The 18697-nt window shown below is 38.7% G+C and overlaps 2 protein-coding genes across 3 annotated transcripts; one reads left to right on the top strand and one right to left on the bottom strand.

The window, feature by feature from the left end:
- Positions 1-45: 45 nt before the first annotated feature.
- Positions 46-6493, bottom strand: lgals3a (lectin, galactoside binding soluble 3a). Of its 2 annotated transcripts, none has more exons than XM_026151371.2 (6): positions 6284-6493; positions 4027-4044; positions 3223-3936; positions 2156-2244; positions 1579-1735; positions 46-1147 (listed from the first exon to the last, which is right to left on the bottom strand). In XM_026151371.2, the coding sequence occupies exons 1-6, from the start codon at positions 6284-6286 to the stop codon at positions 992-994; spliced, it is 1137 nt and encodes a 378-aa protein (XP_026007156.2). In that variant the 5' UTR covers positions 6287-6493; the 3' UTR covers positions 46-991. The 2 variants fall into 2 exon arrangements, with proteins under 2 accessions (XP_026007156.2, XP_026007157.2); XM_026151372.2 differs by lacking the exon at positions 6284-6493 and adding an exon at positions 4408-4960.
- Positions 6188-18596, top strand: gmfb (glia maturation factor, beta). The gene is made up of 7 exons (XM_080293965.1): positions 6188-6336; positions 12385-12481; positions 13091-13140; positions 13354-13405; positions 13567-13647; positions 13758-13831; positions 15298-18596. The coding sequence occupies exons 1-7, from the start codon at positions 6334-6336 to the stop codon at positions 15367-15369; spliced, it is 429 nt and encodes a 142-aa protein (XP_080150091.1). The 5' UTR covers positions 6188-6333; the 3' UTR covers positions 15370-18596.
- Positions 18597-18697: the final 101 nt, after the last annotated feature.

The following is an 18697-nucleotide window of genomic DNA, read 5'->3' as shown; positions in this document are numbered from 1 at the left end:
CACATACAAGAGTCCCTCGTGAGTTGCATAAGTAAGCAAAGTGTCCAAGGTTGAAATGTTTTTATTTTGTACTGAGTGGCATAACTGTAGTCAAATCTATTAACATCAGAATCTGGCACTTGCACCACAGGGGGCACGATATATAAATTCAGTCAAACACACAAACTTACACCATCAGTAACACAGGAACTGATTCCCTGGCTTTAGATTCAGAAACACTACATGGGGTAACCTGTATTTATTATAAGTGCACGTCAGAAGCTCAGGGGAAGTAAACAATCTTCTTCCATCAGTCATTTTTCTTGTTTGTTGCTCCTTTCAATTTATAACCTCAACAGTGTCAGTGCTGGCAACAAACAGAGACCCCATCCCTCCACATTTTTCTTTAATACCAGCCTTTAATATGTCTTTTTACCATCAGGGTTTTGACTTCAACATGAAATCATAATTCTTTAAATCTTTTCTTGACCCTCCAGCCTGAGTACACATTCTCTTTATATTACTCTGTGCATTTTAAGAAACCTCATCATTGTTCCACTGTACAGCACGTCTGCAGGCCAGCAGATAAAAAAGAAATGATTTTCAGCATCACACTCTCATGCAATTACAGAGACTTAGAATGATTACATGTAAACGGAAAAACAAGATACCAGTGGAAAATATTTGAAATGTTTGGGACTTGTCATGCCTTTCTTCTTAGCCTACAATCTTTTCATTAAGTATAAATTAATTTTTCTCCCAAAAATACCTATTTTAAATGCTTTTAAACTCTTTTACCACTAAAAATTCTCATATGTGACCAAATTAATTGGATTGGAGCAACTATTAAAAAAAAGAGAAAAGGATTATGGCGTACAGCTGTTCTGTGACAAATGTGCCAGGTAGGCAACGATTGCGCTTTGCAATGCGACCAAGTATTTAAAAAGGATTTCAAATACAGTGGTAAAGTTTGACTCAGGTCGCCTGTACAGCATGTGCTTCAGCCGTGGGTTCAGATCATGCTCGGGGCAGCGCTGTAGAGGACGAGGTCTCCGCACACTCGCACGAGGTTCACTTCCTCCAGGCCACCGACTCTGTGCTCGTACTCCAACAGGTGTGTGCCGTCCACCGCCACTTTGAACATGTCTTCTTCCACGAGGATCTTCAGCTGTAGGGGACACCAGTTGCTAATTAATTGGTTGGTAGACTGACAGAACGTAGCTAGTATGTGGCTAGAGTCCAGCAACGTGCATAGTATGCTTTATCTCCCCATTTAACATTTGTACTTGTATCTTTTCATCATCATATTTTCATCAACTCCTTCTCCTTATGTCTCTGTCCTCCATTATTTCTACACCACCCACTTCTTCCTCACCTAAAGCCTCACTTTCTGCACTGAAGTCAGAGCTCTACCACATAAAAATGTGCATAAACATGCTCATTTATGCCCATATCACACTGACATGAAGGAAAAATTATACTGGTGTAAGCTGAACAAAATCCTTGGTTAAATTCAAGGGCTCTGTTAAATGTCATCTCCCTAATCTAATCAGCTAATTTTAAAAAGAAAGAAAAGAAAAAGATTTTATACTAACTTACCTCAAAACGTCGTCCCTGAACAAATGGAAACCCTCCTTCCCGCTCTTCAGGTCCCCAGTATCCGCCTAAGTTGGAGTTTCTAACAACTGTTTGCTCGTTAAAACGAGGGTTGAAGTGAAAGACTACGTCTGGACCTTTGATAAAGTCAACATTGAACCTGCAAAAAAAACCCATATAAGCAAAGCATTAGCAGAAAGAAATGCTGCTGCTAATCAGTTTAACATAATATGGTGGTAAACATTTTAAAGAGTATTCCCACAGTGCAAATCATAGATGTGTTTTAAAGGAGACCTATTACACTTCACTTCATATAACATGGTCATATAAAGGTACCTGCTGTTCAAACAGGGGTAGCCAATCAGAAGCTTAAGGTGTTAAAATAGATTTATCCTATACCAAGGCTCAGTACATGACAAATAAGGATTGTTTTGAACTATTCTACTCTAGAAGCGTCCAAGAATAAACATTTGGAGCTGAAAATAAGTATACTAGGTCCCCTTTATTATGTAAGTATGAGTTGAAGGAATCAGGTTTCGGATTGCTATTAGCAGGCACAGATGTTGGATGATTACTGTACCTGTCTGCACAGGGAAGAGGCTCCCCTATTATTGTGATTAAAAGTCGCGGCATTATTCCAGCATGAAGAGGGAGATCGTAGGGCACCATCTGCAAGAAATACTTCCATTTTAAACCGTGACAATATATGTACTGTTCTCAGTGTAGATATTAAGTTTATGTGTCACAATGCAATTCTATGATTTCCAAGAAAAATATGCACATATAAAACATTTGATCACTGAGTCTTAAATTGGCAATTCACAGCAGCATGCCGAATGACGTATAATAGAGAATTTTATTTAAGCACTGTTCAAAACTTTGACCCTGCCCACATTCCTACAGCAACACCCAAGTGAGTCATTATGTCCTTCGGTTATTCCAGCACTATTACACAAGTAGCAGTGACGGGTCATGGCAATGACAGAAAAGTACATTCACTATATTTTTACAACAGCTGAGCAAAGTAAAAGAAAACAAAAAAACCCCATTTATTATTATCATGGAAACAACTTACAAGTGTGTTTTGATCAATTCATAATTTTATTAGAGATCATAAAAGGCGTCATGATGCCGTAAACACGGGTCAAGTAAAAGTGTAAATTATATCATATTGCACTTAATTAAGACAATACATTGAGCAATTTAGTTGAATATTATGTATATATTGAGTCTTTGGCACTAATCAAACCATATGTTGATTCTGGAAGTGATGTCCTTGTCCAACTGAAAAGCTGAGTTCATTGCTCATTGCTTAATACGGTGGCCTATATCTGGGCTGAAAGACAAGAATACATTTTTCAGAACTGCTTCTGAATACTGTATTATTCTGTTTTATATTTGTTTAGCACCCCAGCAGAGCCAAAGAGACAGAAATAATCATCCCAATTCCGCCGTTATTGAAAAACATAAATAAATACATTAACCCTCCTTCAGCAGCAAAGAAATAAGACTAACTTCCTTTATCCACCACTTACAGGATTATGTTACTCTAAAAGAATTTCACACCAGATGCTCCACTGCACACCAGAGAAGCACACAAGCAGGAAAATGCAGCAAGCAATATTGCATTAAAGTACCAGTACTCACCAGTGTCCCTCCTGGGGCAGCAGGCCCACCATATGGACCCATAGGCCCCGGACCAGGGCCAAAGGGACCAGGGGCAGCTGGGAAGCCTCCACCTGCTGGTGGTCCCCAAGAACCGGGTGGTATCGGGGGAAAGCCTCCGCTGGGGAATGCAGGGAAAGCACCAGGTCCAGCTGCAGGTGGGAATGCACCTGGACCACCTGGCCCATACATGCCATTGCCTCCTGGCTGGCCACCTGGGAAAGGCACACTTGGATAAGGGCCAGGGGGAGCTCCGGGGCCCGAAGGAAATGGTCCCATTGGGTAAGGAGCAGCGCCTCCAGGTATCTGTCCTGGAGCTCCTTCTGGTGGATACTGCCCAGGGTACTGCCCAGGAGCTCCAGGGCCGGAAGGAAACTGACCTGGAGCTCCTGGTGCAGGTGGATATTGTCCAGGTATCCCAGGACCAGGGGGGAACCCACCAGGTGCTGAAGGAGGTCCAGGGTATTGCCCTGGTGCTCCAGGACCTGAAGGGAAGGGAAACTGCCCTGGTGCCCCTGGGCCAGATGATCCACCGTGGTAGTCGAGTGGAGCAGAGGGCTGGGTGGGGGCTCCAGGAGCTGAACTAGGCCATCCTGGGTTTGAAGGAGGTGCAGGATTGCTAGTGGGGGCAGATGGGTTGTTGTTGCCTATTTTCTTAGCCTGGCTTGTAGTATCATCTCCTAAGGCATCTGCTAGCTATAAAAGAGTAAAAGGAAGTGACTTGTACAATAAACTGTAAGCTAATTGAACATAATAAAAATAAAATGTGTATTTGTTTGAACTCACCGAGAAATCATCCATGATCTACAACAAAACAAGAGACAAGCTTTATTAGGTAGTTATAACAACTGACAATAACAAGTTGTCAAACAGTGGTGGCACACAAAGGCTCTGAGTAACAACACACTCAATATTTCCATCCTCAAAAACCTTTCTGACAAAACTCCAGCTCAATGAAAGATTACTAAGGCAAGACATACAGATGTTACACTGAGTCCAGGCTACAAATCAGGGCAGAGAGTCACAAAAACTGTCATAAATTAAATTAGAGTTGGCTAGCGAGCTAGCTGGCAGCAGCTAACTGTTAGTTAACGCTGGCTCGTTTGTTTATTTTTAGCTTCATGGTGCCTGAGGAAAAAACTGCTGAAAGCTAGATTTTGATGCTACCTCGCTAGAAGATGGACTCCTCTCCAAAGAAAGACGGCGGGTAGCAGCGAGGATTTCTTCAGCTGTGGGAACCAGTTAGCTCGCTAACTTAGCCTGCCGAGGTACACAAGTAGAAGCTAACGATTTATCTGCTTTCACAACTACAACTCTTGAAAAGGAGGCACGCACACGCGCTTCACTGATGACGTATTGTGAAGGGTGGGCGCGTTCAGGCTGGAAAACACACAGACAGCCGGTCGCCTTCTATCTTTGTAAGAGCTCTCGCTGGTACAGTTTACTCCCTAACCCCTCAACATCACGACCACACATACCTAAAACAAACCAATAAACTAACCCTAACTAAACACGATTGCAGACATAACTTTAAAACTCCGTGTCAGCCTGTTAAGGTGTGTCAGGTTTGCCTTTTAAAGCTGGGGACGACACAGTGAGAGCCAGAGGAAAACTAGTCTAAAGGTTAGGGGACAAATGTCGTCAGTTGTGTTATGTGTATGTATTCTAGGAATTACGGTAAGAAATGGTCGCTTTCGAGCACAAACCAGCACACAAATTGGTTTGCGTTGTGTGTATATACTAAGTTCTACGGCAAGAGAAACTGACACCCGATTTCAAAACAAAAGCAATCTTAAGGCGAACGTGAGTTTAACATTAACCAACACGTTATCAATCATATAAAAAACATAACATTACAGAAATGCAAATATTACAAAATATCAATTTTACTGTCAATCAAAATTACTGTTTTCTGTTTCCACAGAAGACGTCAGTCTGGTTTTTAATTTTAAAATTAGTCTGTTGGACAGTGGTTTTACTTGTAATTGCCGTACACATCTCATTAAATGTTATTTTTTAAATGTGATTATAGTTACTATGTGTAATATTCAAATATTTCTGTTATTTGTAATATCACCTTTTTTAAAATAATTTTCATTTCTCTATTGTTATTTATTTCATGATTATAGGATTCATATTGGACTCATGTAAATGTGCTGGTTAACCTAGAGATCACTTTTATTTTGAAATCGGGTCTCAATTGCTCTACCGGGATCTCTAGTATATGTGCGCACAAAGCAAAACAACTCAATGTTAGCATTAAAAAATTGATGTTATGCTTTAGCGGAAACTGTGTGGAATCTGGTACTCAGCTTTGATTAAAAATAATTAAAATATTCCACATAACATTAAAATATAATAAATTAATAATAGTTTATTATTATACTTTGATTAATAATATTACACTCTGAAGAGACTGGGCCTGTAGACATAAAAGGAAATAGTTTTTATATAATGAATATTGTTCTGAAGTGTGGCCACAGACTTGCTGAGCTAATATAAAGGAAATATTTCCTACCACCCTCTATAAAACTACAGAACACTTGTCCTTTTAGTTACAGTTTGAAAGCCTCACTTTTATTCATCCAAACACTGTTTGTCATGTCTTAACATAATTTTTAAGAATAAGTAATCTCACTTTGTTTAAAATAATTACCAAATTAATTTAGTGAAATACTCTGAAGGTTCTAATCATGCATTCCAAGTAAAAGCATAAGTAATCATTTCTCAGTTGAGGTCATATTGAATTAACTACACTGAAACATTATTGATGTCCCAGCAGGAAATACAGCCTAGGTGGGAATCAATAAGCAGAAGTATCAACTGTTATTAAATAGTAACGAGTATGAGTCGTTTAAAAATGACTTAGCAGTGTTTTTAACGTAAGACGCTGGATTTCAAACTCAAATTTAACTCTAAATTAGACTGAGCACAGATTTACAGGAAACTTTTGAAGGAGGGGGCGCCTGTATGGGATTGGTCAAACCAGTCACAAGATGATGTGAGGTGGAAAAAAACGAAAAAACACTGAAAGCGTCCCTACCATTCAGAACAGCCGCTGCAGCTCCGGGGGAATTTATTAACTCCACAACAATGGTAAGTTACTCGGTTTTCTTTGCAAGTGAGCTGCTGCGAGCTTCGTCGTTGCGTTTTAATCGTGTGCTGTTGGCAGATGCAGAGTTTATTGAGGAAAAAGTAAGGTCGCAGATTGGCTAGCTTTAGCCTGCTAGCATGGCATTAGTTCCACCCTGTCAAGTCAGCCGTAGCATAAGTGACGCGTTTCCTGCCATGAATTTCAAAATAAAAAACCCAGAACGCTGTGCCGTAAAATAAATTGAAAAATATATTTTAATTTGGGTCATTATTAGCATTTCTTAATCTAAACGAATAAATAAATGGCACAAATGGCCGAAAAGGTGAAAGATGAACCTTTATGTACTGCATATTCTAAATCTCGACACTTTTTAAAACTAGATTTTGACACTAAGTATTAAGAATAAAAAATAAACTAGGACAAAACTAAATATTACCTCTCTTTTACCTTTAAAAAAATATAATTACGTTGTAAATAATACAATACTAGGTCCTTATTCCAGTTACTCTACACGCTTACCCCTCTAACAGATATACATCTTTTGTTTTTAAAATATTTTTATTATTTATTTTTTTCCTTTTTTCAGGTGACCTTTCCCTCTGAATTCACACGTTGTCTTTCTATTTTCACACAACATCTGAATCCAGTTTGGATCAAGATTATTTTGTGCTTTGTACGTTTTCACTGTGGTGCTTATCTCCACTAAATTATGAATTTGTAAGACACATAGTCTTAATTTTAGCACTCAATGATTAAAATTTAACTTTCTTGAATATACCACTTATTAAATACAATAACAGTTACAAAAATTAGTCCAAGGGACTTTATATTTTAGTGACTTTTCAATATTAGAAAGAAACCTCAACACTTGGTGACCGTGAGAAAGAAAAGCTCCCTTTTAACAATAAGAAACCTCCAGTTAAACCAAGTTAAAGGAGGGCCAGCCGATCTGACATGATCATTTGGGAGGAGGGGAAGGAGACAGGGCAAAAGACAAGCTGTGGAAGAGAGCCAGAGATTAATAATAACTAATGATTAAATGCAAAGTGGTGGATAAACAGAGAGAGTGAATAGAGGTGAATGAATAAGAAATACTCAGTGCATCCCTCAGCAGACTAACTAAACCAGGACTCAGGGTCACCTGATATAGCCCTACATATATGCTTTATAAAAAAAAAGGAAAGTTTAGAGTCTAATCTTAAAAATGGACGGGATGTCTGTCTCCTGATTCCAAACAGGTAGCTGGTTCCAAAGAAGAGGGACCTGAAAGCCGAAGGCTTTGCCTCCCATTCTACTTTAAGAAACTTTGGGAACCACAAGTAAATAAGTCGTTTGAGAGTGAATTCTGGATTTAACAGGGAGCCAATCAAGGGAAGCCAGTATGGGAGAAATATTGTCTCTCTCTCGCTCTCTCTCTCGTCTCAGTTAACTTATTCAACTGAAACCTTTCCAAGGACATTTTAGAGCAGCCTGATTATAATTCAGGAGAACATTGCAATATATTTAATAATAACAATAGAAAAGGCAAAAAAAAAAAGAGTAGTTTAAGTTCATGAGGTGTAGAAGTGACGTTTCTTTGGTTTTTGTTTTTAATTGTCAACTAAACATTTGTAGTTTAGGTGTTTAAATGAAGAAAACAAGACATTATTTAGTATGAGGTTAGAGCAAGTTTGTGCATGTTTATATTTTGAAGGCGAAGCTGTTGCACTTCCTGCAGCTGGGCGCGGGTGGCTTGATGCAGCAGTCTGCATTGATGTGCTTCAACACGTCTGGGTTTTGGGAGCTGCCTTAACGTTAGCTCGGCTGTTTGTCCAGATGAATCTCGTTTCCCTCTGGGTCTTTCGCTGCGTGTCATGGCAGTTCAGCTATCTTCATTAGAGCAGTGTTACTGATTTACTGCATAAACACACCGGGTCCATTATTAACTGGTGGTTTAAGTTAACTGGCTCTCATTTCCTGGTTGAATTGGCAGCCAAACTCATGAGCTAGCTGTCATTGACTGGAGGAATTTGAACCAGAAGTAACCCTTTGGCCATCCCCAGCTTTCATTGTCCTGGCTGTCCCTAATCCCTTCCCCATGCATCCTGTTTTTAAAGAGTCCCAGCAGCGACAGACACTCCAGCCTCCTCTTAATCTATGAAGATCTTTCCTTGAGCTCAGTGAAATCCTGACTCCCACCAGCCATCTGTTCTCCAAGGTGTAATTATAGATTTCAGAGAGTCTGAAGAGACTCGTGGAGAGTTCATGTCTTTATGATGGTGTTATGTAATGTTGTGTGTGGACGTGACAAAGGTTCAGAGAAATGAAATCCTGTTCAGGCTGGTGCATTGATTTTTCATTTAATTTAATCGATTTATTTGTTTTTTGGATGAAATCCTGTGCATCATATTGGACTTTTGCAGGAAGAGACATGCTGATTATTCGGTGTTCTTAAAAAGCCTCTGTTTTATAATTTTTTCCTTTCTTTCTCTATTACACTACTATACACAAACACAGGATAACATATCTCACAAAGACACAGCAAAGTTAAGCAGAGGTCAAGAAGACGTGAAGCTCCTCACGAAAGTACAAATCTTTTAAATCCAAAACATGGAGTTTCCGTTTTGAGGTTGGAACTGTAAACATGACAGAAATATTTACACAAAACAAAAAATTGCACCAGCATTGGTGGGTTTTTTTGTTCTTTTTTTTTTTTTTTTTTTACCCTGGCTCACTAATTCAGGATATAGCTGCTATGACAAAGTAGTAAATTGCATGAAAACCACTTAAAGCCACAATCTGTGACTCTGCAGCTGTCTTTCTTACCGATAAGCTGTCTTCAAATATTAATTAAAATTAACACATATAGCAGTAGATTAGGATGAATGTAAAATTTCTGCTGATTTCATTTTCTGCTTGAATGTCACAGTGTGTAAGATGCTCTTTATATGTACTACTGCAACTGTGTTTTGTTACTAATATCACATCAATGCAGTAATAGCGGTGTTTTCTGTTTTCCACTTCATTATTCAATTCAATTCCGTTTTATTTATACAGCACCAAATCACAACAACAGTTGCCTCAAGGCGCTTTATATTGTAAGATAGACCCTACAATAATACAACAGGTAAAATCATATGAGCACCTATAAGAAGCGCTTTGGCGACAGTGGGAAGGAAAAACTCCCTTTAACAGGTAGAAACCTCCAGCAGACCCATGCATCATGGGAATCCCCCGGCAGTCTGGAACTATTAAACCACAGTATCATTGACTATATAAAATCATCTACCTCACATCAGGAAAAAGTCAATCATATATGAATGTTCTGACTTCATCATGACGCTGCTAGAATATTTGCTTTACAGTACTTTAGGCTGCCCCCCTCATGTCTTTATGTTTTGTGAAACGTGAAATGTGTGTGGCAGTTTATTGAAATGTGCAAACATGCATGGAATTACAGTATGTAAGGCAAAAACAGAGTTTGTACAATTCTAATGAACTTAATTATGTGAATACTTAATACTGCCTTTATTCTTCAGTCTGAACTCTTTTAGCCAAGCTTTCTTGTGATTTCTTTTAGTACTGTTGTGGAAATTTTAATTACCAAAGCCTGCAGACACGATGAGTTGTAACAACACCTTTATTTCAGCTATCTCATGCCTAAGGAGGGAAGTCAGTCAGGGGGCACTGAAAGTCGTCTCTGACAATGAACAGTTCAGGTCCTTTTACAGTCACAGAACAAAAGGCTTTTACAGTTGCAGTTCACACCTTGGCTCTAAACAGACAGACTCTCTATCAGCTTCCGCATCCTGGGAGACATTCACCAGTTTCTCACCGTCTGTTTCCCAGCGTGAATGAGGTGTGAACCAGACATACTAGAGATGGACCGATCCGATATTACGTATCGGTATCAGTCCGATACTGACCTAAATTACTGGATCGGATATCGGAGAAAAATAAAAAATGTAATCCGATCCATTAAATATCATGAAAGCACCTCACAAAACTTGCAACACGCCGTAACTCACCTCAGAACGTTAGCACGTCGGAGCAGTATGCATCACGTGATAGAGCGGCTGTGGCATGCAGGACCTGTCGGTGGTCTGGATAGCATTTGGAGCTTCGCTAGCAACCCGGAATTTCATCTCCGACAAAGTTATCCCCGAGAGAAGTAAAGCAAGTGTGTAAGTCCATCTCTGAATGTTTGTAAAGCATTCCTGCGTTAAGCTTAACAAACGATATATGGAGCGACTGCCTCTTCTTGCTGCTACTTCAATCATGAAACTGCTTAACGATCAGCTGATCGGCTTTTCTGTCGCCAGTCGTGTCTCTTGTTTGCTTTTGGCCCACTTTGCACCAGAAAGAGGAAACCAGCGGCTGAACAACAGCAGAACGTTTAAGCTTGATAAGCTGTTGTTAGAATGTATTTAATATTACTTTCTACTCCAGGATCTTTTTCTACGTAGCTGACGCTGGTAACTGTGCAGGGGCGGATCTAGCAAAGTTTAGCCAGGGGGGCCGATAGGGCATTAACAGGGAAAAGGGGGCACAAAGACATACTTTTCTTTCTTATTCTCATTTAAAATGTCTAGCTTTTAATAAATAATTATCTGACACCCAAAGTTTTAATTTGATGTAAAATGAATAGAAGTCAATTACTGTATATAGTAACTATTAAGTCTAATATACCCTAGTAAGCTATAGTACTTTTCCCTTTGGGAAGGTACCATCTGTGCAGTCTGCAATTTTGTTGAAGAAAGATGTTGAATCTATTTAATATTTCTTGAAAAATAATTGATTTCTGTGCATTTTTTTTCACACTGCATCAAATTAAGGTTGATTACGTCGATTAAGCATCATGAGGTGGCGCGTGAGGGGTGGTTCCCTATTTTTTATTTATTTATTTTTGTTGTTGCTGGGAGTTGGAGCCCTATTAGTTAGGTTGCTTAATATTTACGCTAAGTACTCTTTAAAATACCAGAATAGGGAGGATGGTGTAGGTTTAAGTTTATTAGATTGATCAGTATTGCTGAACTATGAAATATTTTTTTTTTGCATACAGGTATAACAGAATAGCTTTAGTGTAGTTGTTGTTTTAAACTTGAGTATGAACTTATACAAAATGCAGCAAGATATTTAAAAAACAGTTTTGTTGATTAAAAAACACTATATCGGATTCATATCGGTATCGGCAGATATTCAAATTTATGATATCGGTATCGGTATCGGACATAAAAAAGTGGTATCGTGCCATCTCTAATACTAACTAAGTAACATGAAGGCATTTCATCAAGACAATACATTAAAGAGAGATCCCACAACCCATACTAAACTAAGTAACATGAAAGCAAGACAATACATTACAGGACAATACACTAAAGAGAAATCCCACAACAGTAATTTTCGGAATAGTTCTCCAGGGTTATTGAAAGTTATTCAAAGCTCTTCTTTGAAATCTGCCTGCCTTTTCTTCTGTTCTCTGCCATGATGATCCCACACTGCTTCAGTAATGTTGACAGTTCCTTTGGGATCATTGTCATATAAAAAAATCAGCTGTTGCATATCAGTTGATTTCTAGATGGTAGGATCAAAATCTGACACTAACACTTTTGACAACATCACCAACACCGTAGCTCCACTTGTTAGAAATGGTTTCTTGACAGTTGCCCTTCCACTGAGGCCATTGCTGATCAGGATTGAGTGAAAAGTATGAGGATTCAGGTGAAGGGCCAGATGCATATCTCTGGTCTTGAGTTACAGGTCTTTGGTGGATTCTTTTCCTGTTTCTTTAAAATACCATTCATCAGCTGTAGATATATGATAGTTCTTTGCTAAGTTGACTGTAATTCCTTCATAGGTGCCCTTTTAAATGCTTGAATGATTAATATGTCAACTGCTTATCACACAAAATAAAAAATAAAGATAATAAACTTTTGTTTAACTTTGCATCAACCCCCAAAGAAGTAATATACAGTTTAATTTGTGTGTCGAGTGACTTGTATATTAAATTGTTAATGTATTTGAAATTCATTTATTTGTTTCCATTGCCTTGTTTTCCCACACTGGATCAGAGTGAATCACTGGTAGTGTGTGAAGTGGATGAAGATCTGGTTAAAAAGCTGAAGGAGTTTCGTTTCCGGAAGGAGACCAACAATGCAGCGATCATCAGTAAGTCACAGACTCTGAGCAGTGTCTCTCCTGAATTTTTAATCTGAGTCATAAAAATCGGAGTAACTTGAAATTCGTTTTTTGTTTTCCACTAGGGAGCTTTTAATACTCGTAGAGCTTCTAGATTGCTAACTTGTGTGACTCTTGAGATTCAAAAAAGAGTGTCCTCGCCAAGATGGGCAGCAGTTCAATCAGCAGTGGTTACAACGTAATTGTGAGCATTCTGTGGTTTGACATGGATTGTACAATTCTCTGTGGTTTGTTGCAGTTAAAGTCAAATGTTATAAATATAGCACAAAAGAAAATGTTCCTGGTATTAGATACAACTTTAAGGTAGCTGCTGTTCTGTATGCAGGAAAGAATGAGTTGCCTCCGAATTCAGCAGGCTGTGTGTATCAAACCTGATCCATCTCTGGATCAAAATGTCAAATGGGATTAGCCGTTTGTTTGCACGACATGGACTCAGACTCACGGTCACGTTTTAGAGCTTTGCAGCCCAAAATATTGATTTTTCCCCCCTTGATCATCATCATTTTTGAAGCACTAAACAACTGCTTGTAAAATGTGACTGTTTTAATGCAGCTTTTATATTCTTGTTGTACCATTCAGTGAAGATTGATAAAGACAAGCAGCTGGTTATTCTGGAGGAAGAGCATAAGGTGAGCTTTATATTACTCTATCTTTCAAATACATTCAACAATATTTAAAAATCAGGTTTAAAATTTAAATGTTTAATTAGATAGCAGTGTATGGTTTGAAAGAAGTGACGGTGAACTCATTAAGCTCTGACCTGACAGCCTGCCAGGTGCTGGATGTTAGTAGATGATTGCTTTTCTTGATAATGTCAACTGAACTCTTTCTGTTTGTTTTAGGATATTTCTCCTGATGATCTAAAGGACGAGCTGCCAGAGAGACAGCCAAGATATCCTTTGAATAGATCTTATTTTAACAATATTTTATCAGCATAAAATGAATTATAATCGTTGTAAGCAGCCTATATGTCACATGGAACGGTTAGGCGGTGGGTTTGTCTTACATGTGATCTATCTATGTTGGTTAGTTTCAGTCCTTAGCACCAGGAACATTTATCGTCTACAGTTATAAGTACGAACATGACGACGGGCGTGTGTCTTATCCCCTCTGCTTCATCTTCTCCAGCCCCGTGGGTATGAACCTCTCTGAGATTACTTTTTAAATATACGTACACTTAGAGCAAAACTTAGGTAACTACTGTTTGCTAAACTTTTGTCAAAGTTGCTGATTTTGTGTTTGGCAGGTTGCAGACCAGAGCAGCAGATGATGTACGCAGGAAGCAAAAACAAGCTGGTGCAGACTGTCGAGCTGACCAAGGTTAGTAAAGGTTTTAAATAAGACTGAGTTTTGATATTTTTCTTTTGTTTCTGTGTTATTTGTTTTCTATTTTTCTGTATTTTTCCTTTTCTGATTTATTCAATTTAGTTGTATAGCACTTAGGTCAATCCCTGTTGTTTCTAAATGTGCTTATATATAAATTGACTTGACTTTTATGATACACCAGTTTAATGTCACTTTGCTGACATCAAACTGGTGAAATGATATAGCCCACTCTAAATGTAATGTGGCTATTTCCTCTACCTATGAAATTATGAGGGCTCAAAAAGAAATAACACAAATTAAAATGTATAAAAATCCATGTGACTTTGAGACCTTGTAAATTTTTAGAAATGCTTAAAACACTGTATTTAAAAAAATCAACTTAAAGGAGGAGGTAGTTGAGAATATTTTTTGTCCATATTTGGGATATTTTTTTCATGAAATGAGCCAGTGTCATGGGTGTATTTGGTGCAGCTCTTATATTCTTGTATTTGCCACATTAATGTTTAAAATTAAATAAACTGGTAGTATAAATTTGAATTACTTCTATCAGTTGTGTTAACTGCATAGATCTATCGACGCGCAGTGCAGCCCACCACTGTGGTCCAAACTGAAATATGTCAAGAACTGCTGTGTAGATTGCCATGTGCCATGTAATGTAGTCATTTGAAAAAGAAAGTTTCACAGGGTCTGTGTAGCCTTGTGAAAAACTAAGTACTCCCCTACACACAGAGTAAGTGGGGAGTGCTGCTAATCACTTGATCAACTGATAGCAGCAAATCTGATCAGAGCATGCGATGCTAAGAAAAATTGCAAATAAATTAAGAGCTACATCTCAGTCCATAGAGGCCTCACTATGCATTTCAAATGTTCATCAGAGAAAACTGAAAAAGTATGGCTTGTTTTGAAGGGCTACCAGGAGAAAGCATCTTGTCTCTAAAAAGAACATGGCAGCACAACTTATGTCTGCAAAGCAGAATCTAAAGAAATCACAAGACGTCTGGAACAATATCCTTTAGGCAGAAAGACACACAAACACCTTGTACCAGCTGTTAGCACGGCGGTGGAGGGGTGATGATTTGGGCACCTTTCAGTCAGTGGGTCTGCACGGTGAACTCCTCTGTATGCCAAAGTATTCTAGAGTCGAATGTGAGGCCATCTGTTCAACGGCTAAAGCTTAACCCAAACTGGGTCATGCAACAGGACAGTGATCCCAACATCAGCAGCAAATCTACAACAGAATGGCTGAAAAAGAAAAGAATCAAGGCGTTGCAATGACCCAGTCAAAGATCAGACCTTAACTAGATTGAAATGCAGGGAAATGTGGGGTGGGAGTTTAAGAGAGCTGTGCATAAACTCATACCTGCAAACTCAATAAACTGAAGCAATGTTGTAAAGAAAAATGGGTGAAAACTCCCCCACAGCCATGTGAGAAAGTGATAGTCCTTCCTTTTCTTTTCAAGGTGTTTGAGATCAGAAACACAGAGGACCTCACAGAGGAATGGCTTAGAGAGAAACTTGGATTCTTTCGCTAAACCCATCACCTCCTCCAGGGGTCTGGGATACGAGGAGAATCCTGATTGCACAACTCGTGACATCTCTTGGAGACAACACACCACAGTTAACCTTTCCCTCCTCCCTGCATCAGACCTGATTTAAATAGTGTTTGCAGTCGTCTGTTTTAGGCCTGCTCGGTGGCGTTTAACGCTCAGTACAACTCATAAGATGCCAGAAGGTGCACACAATTACAAGAGTTTGAATGCTTCTCTGTGACTGCCAACATTTCTGGCACTTATTAAACCTCACCGATCTGGCAGCCTAAAACTGACCATACTGTTTGAAGCAGGTCTGTTATTGTCTCCATACAATCTCTCCATATTTCTCTTACGTGTCTGTTTTGAATTAACGAGGGCTGCCCCCATTAGTCAACCAAAGACTCAAGTCATGATTAATTGACACTGACACTCAGTTATTTGTGCCAGATACTATTGTTTACACAGCTACTCCCTGAGCTCTTTGGCTGATAGTTGCATATTATGAACAGGAAATCTAAAGGGTGGGATTACTTTGAGATAATAGGATAAGTGTTATTACTGTGCTATCACTTTTCTTTCTCAGCCCTCCCTCCTAAAATACACATTTAAATACTTAAATTAATATGAGAAACATATAATTGCAACTTCTACTCGACTAAGAAAGTCTTTGTTTGGGGGGGCAGCCCTAGAATTAATGTTCTCATTGCTCTTCAAGTGCAGAAATTGACCATTTCTACAATTCAAAAGAATTCGAACACTTTTTAACAACACTTTGTTTCTTCTAGATGTTTACACTCAGAACCTCCTAAGTTTTACCGTTTTATGTTCATTAGATTTTAATAATCTGAGAGTCTTTTTTTAATATTTAGTTATTTCTGGTGTCTCTAGGGTTAGCTAAGTATATACTTTATATTCATTTCATTTCTTTTATTGTGAAAGACAAACTTCCTGCCAGAACCTCGGAACAATCATAGCTACAATTCTGTTTTGTTTTACTCCGTCTCTCCTTTAGTCAAGGGCATTTCAGTTATAATTTACAGTAACACTAATACATCTATCTATATGATATGCGTTGCACCTTCTCCTGTGCACAAGAACACAAGCTGGCAGAAGCCCTTGAGTGGTGCTTATTTAGCTGCAGATGTAACCCTGTTAGTCTGTCATCAGGTTTTTTTTTTTTTTAAATCTCTGTTTAGAGGAGAGAAAAAAACAGTGTGAATTGTGGGTAATGCGTTCGACCTGCATGTTTATTACAAGAATCCAACACTCCAGGAAAACGATATTTTTCCACTGAAACATTCCAGATGTGAACAGTTACACACAAAAACCTCTGTCTAGCGACCATGACAGTGATGATTACACTGCATTACACAGGGCGGTAGTTCCCGCCCTCATTTTAATCTACTGGGCGACTCTGTTTAAATGGGTTACTGTGTCTTTAGGGTGATTGTTAGCTCCTATCGTGCATTATAGCTCTTACTGTTATTGGTGTTTATGAATGTCGTACTTAAATCCGTATGTAAAGCCACGTGAATTGCTTCATGGTTGTCGCAGCCTTGAGAATGACGGCTGCGATTTCTCCAAACGCCAGATGTGCCAGAATTGGCAGGTAAATGACAGCATCTGGCCGATTTACATTCTCCATGCAGACGCGGGATTTGACCGGTGTAGCTTTTTCTTTGAAAGGCTGATATTTATGTATTGAATGTGCCAGCAGCTCATTTTTGTGCCAATGTCTAATATCCTCAGCTCAGTCTGTAGTTTTTGTTTACCCAATTTTTCTTAGCTTTGAGCATTTTTAAAATACATTGTGCTGGAGCACACAGCTCAAACACTTTACAAACGGATGTATTTGGCTTTTCATGCCCCAAAGGGACAGCATTTTTTCCTGGCTTTTGGTTCCCTGCTGAATATTGTCAGTATTTAAGCCAGTGCAGCACACTACCCAAAGGATTAGTAGCAGCATGACCAGCCCCAGATAGTTAAAGCTGTATAAGAATGTACTATGCATGTATTGCAGATAATACAGACTGGTTTTATTGTGATAAAACAGGAGTAACCTCAGTAGTAAGTGACCCGAGAAGCAGACTTCTTTTTTTTATTTATAATACTACAAATGTCCACTTTTACCCTGAATTATATTGCTGAATTAAAGCCCAGAAATTCTCCAGATAGTGCATGATATTATATTGCAAAGGCTACCATACCAAGGCCATGCTGCAAGGCCAAAACCTGTTTTTCTCTGATGGCGTCTATGCCCTCATAAACAACAGAAACTCTCCCAGAGATCTGGCTCAAAGATGTTTTCATACAATCAAACTGCTCCACGTGCATCATTCGTAAGGGCAGGGTTTTATCCAACAGGAGCAAAGGGGACATAAGTGTAATCACTTGTTTTAATGTCTACTAATAGCAGAAAAACACAAATCCACTAGATTAAATGACCTTTATATGACCTGAAAAACCCTTCAGAAAGTCTGTAAATTCAGGAATATGCACAGCTTGAAATGAACACTGTTTATTCAATGCAATTGAAATGTGCAATGTACTGGGTTAGATGTGAATATATTTATCTTTCTAAATTCTAAAGACCTCTAAAATGTGGAGAGCTACTGTAGAAGAAGTGTATGCTTTAAAGTAAGTAAGCCTTACAGAAGGCTTTACCGATGCTTTCTGAACAGCTACACAAAGTCTCTGACATCGTTTATTTGCACATGAACGCTATAAAAGGTTCGCATCACAGTCGTCAGGTGTGATATCTGAAGTGTGCCCAAACTGACATTAATTTCTCTAAAAGAAAGCCTCTGCTGTTGCTATTTTAAATGGGATGTATAAGAAACTGTCCATTCATCGTGTATCAAACTCAGTCTCCCTAATGTAAGGTCCAGTTAACTAAGAGCCCCCTTTGGTTATGAGCCATGTATCTGGTTATGTCCTGTGGATCTCTAACAGCTTTTTATCTTTATGTGGTGAACGCATATAGTTTTTGGCCTCTAGTGGTTTTTTTTGTTTTTTTTACTTTAACCTGCAATTGTGTTGTCAGCGCTCGGTGTCCTCTGATTAAATGCCTATTCTATTTTCTTTCCTTTTTACTAAAAAAAACCACCTGAAACATCTGTCATAACCAGCTGCCTCGTGGCATCAGTGAAACTTGAGATATTTGTATTTTCCCATACTTTATAAAAGTGTCTTGTCCTGTTGTCCAAATAAAATGACAGTGATGTTTACCCATGTGTTTCCAGAGACTGCTGTTTTCAAACTGAAATGGTCATATGAGCTTCATCAGAGATGGTCTTGGTGTCTGAACACAGAAAAGTACCATCAGAAT

This window comes from Astatotilapia calliptera, chromosome 19 (assembly GCF_964374335.1).
Source record: "Astatotilapia calliptera chromosome 19, fAstCal68.1, whole genome shotgun sequence".
NCBI lineage: Eukaryota > Metazoa > Chordata > Actinopteri > Cichliformes > Cichlidae > Astatotilapia > Astatotilapia calliptera.
The sequence above is the reverse complement of the archived record's forward strand: the minus strand, read 5'-3'. Positions and strand labels throughout refer to the sequence as shown.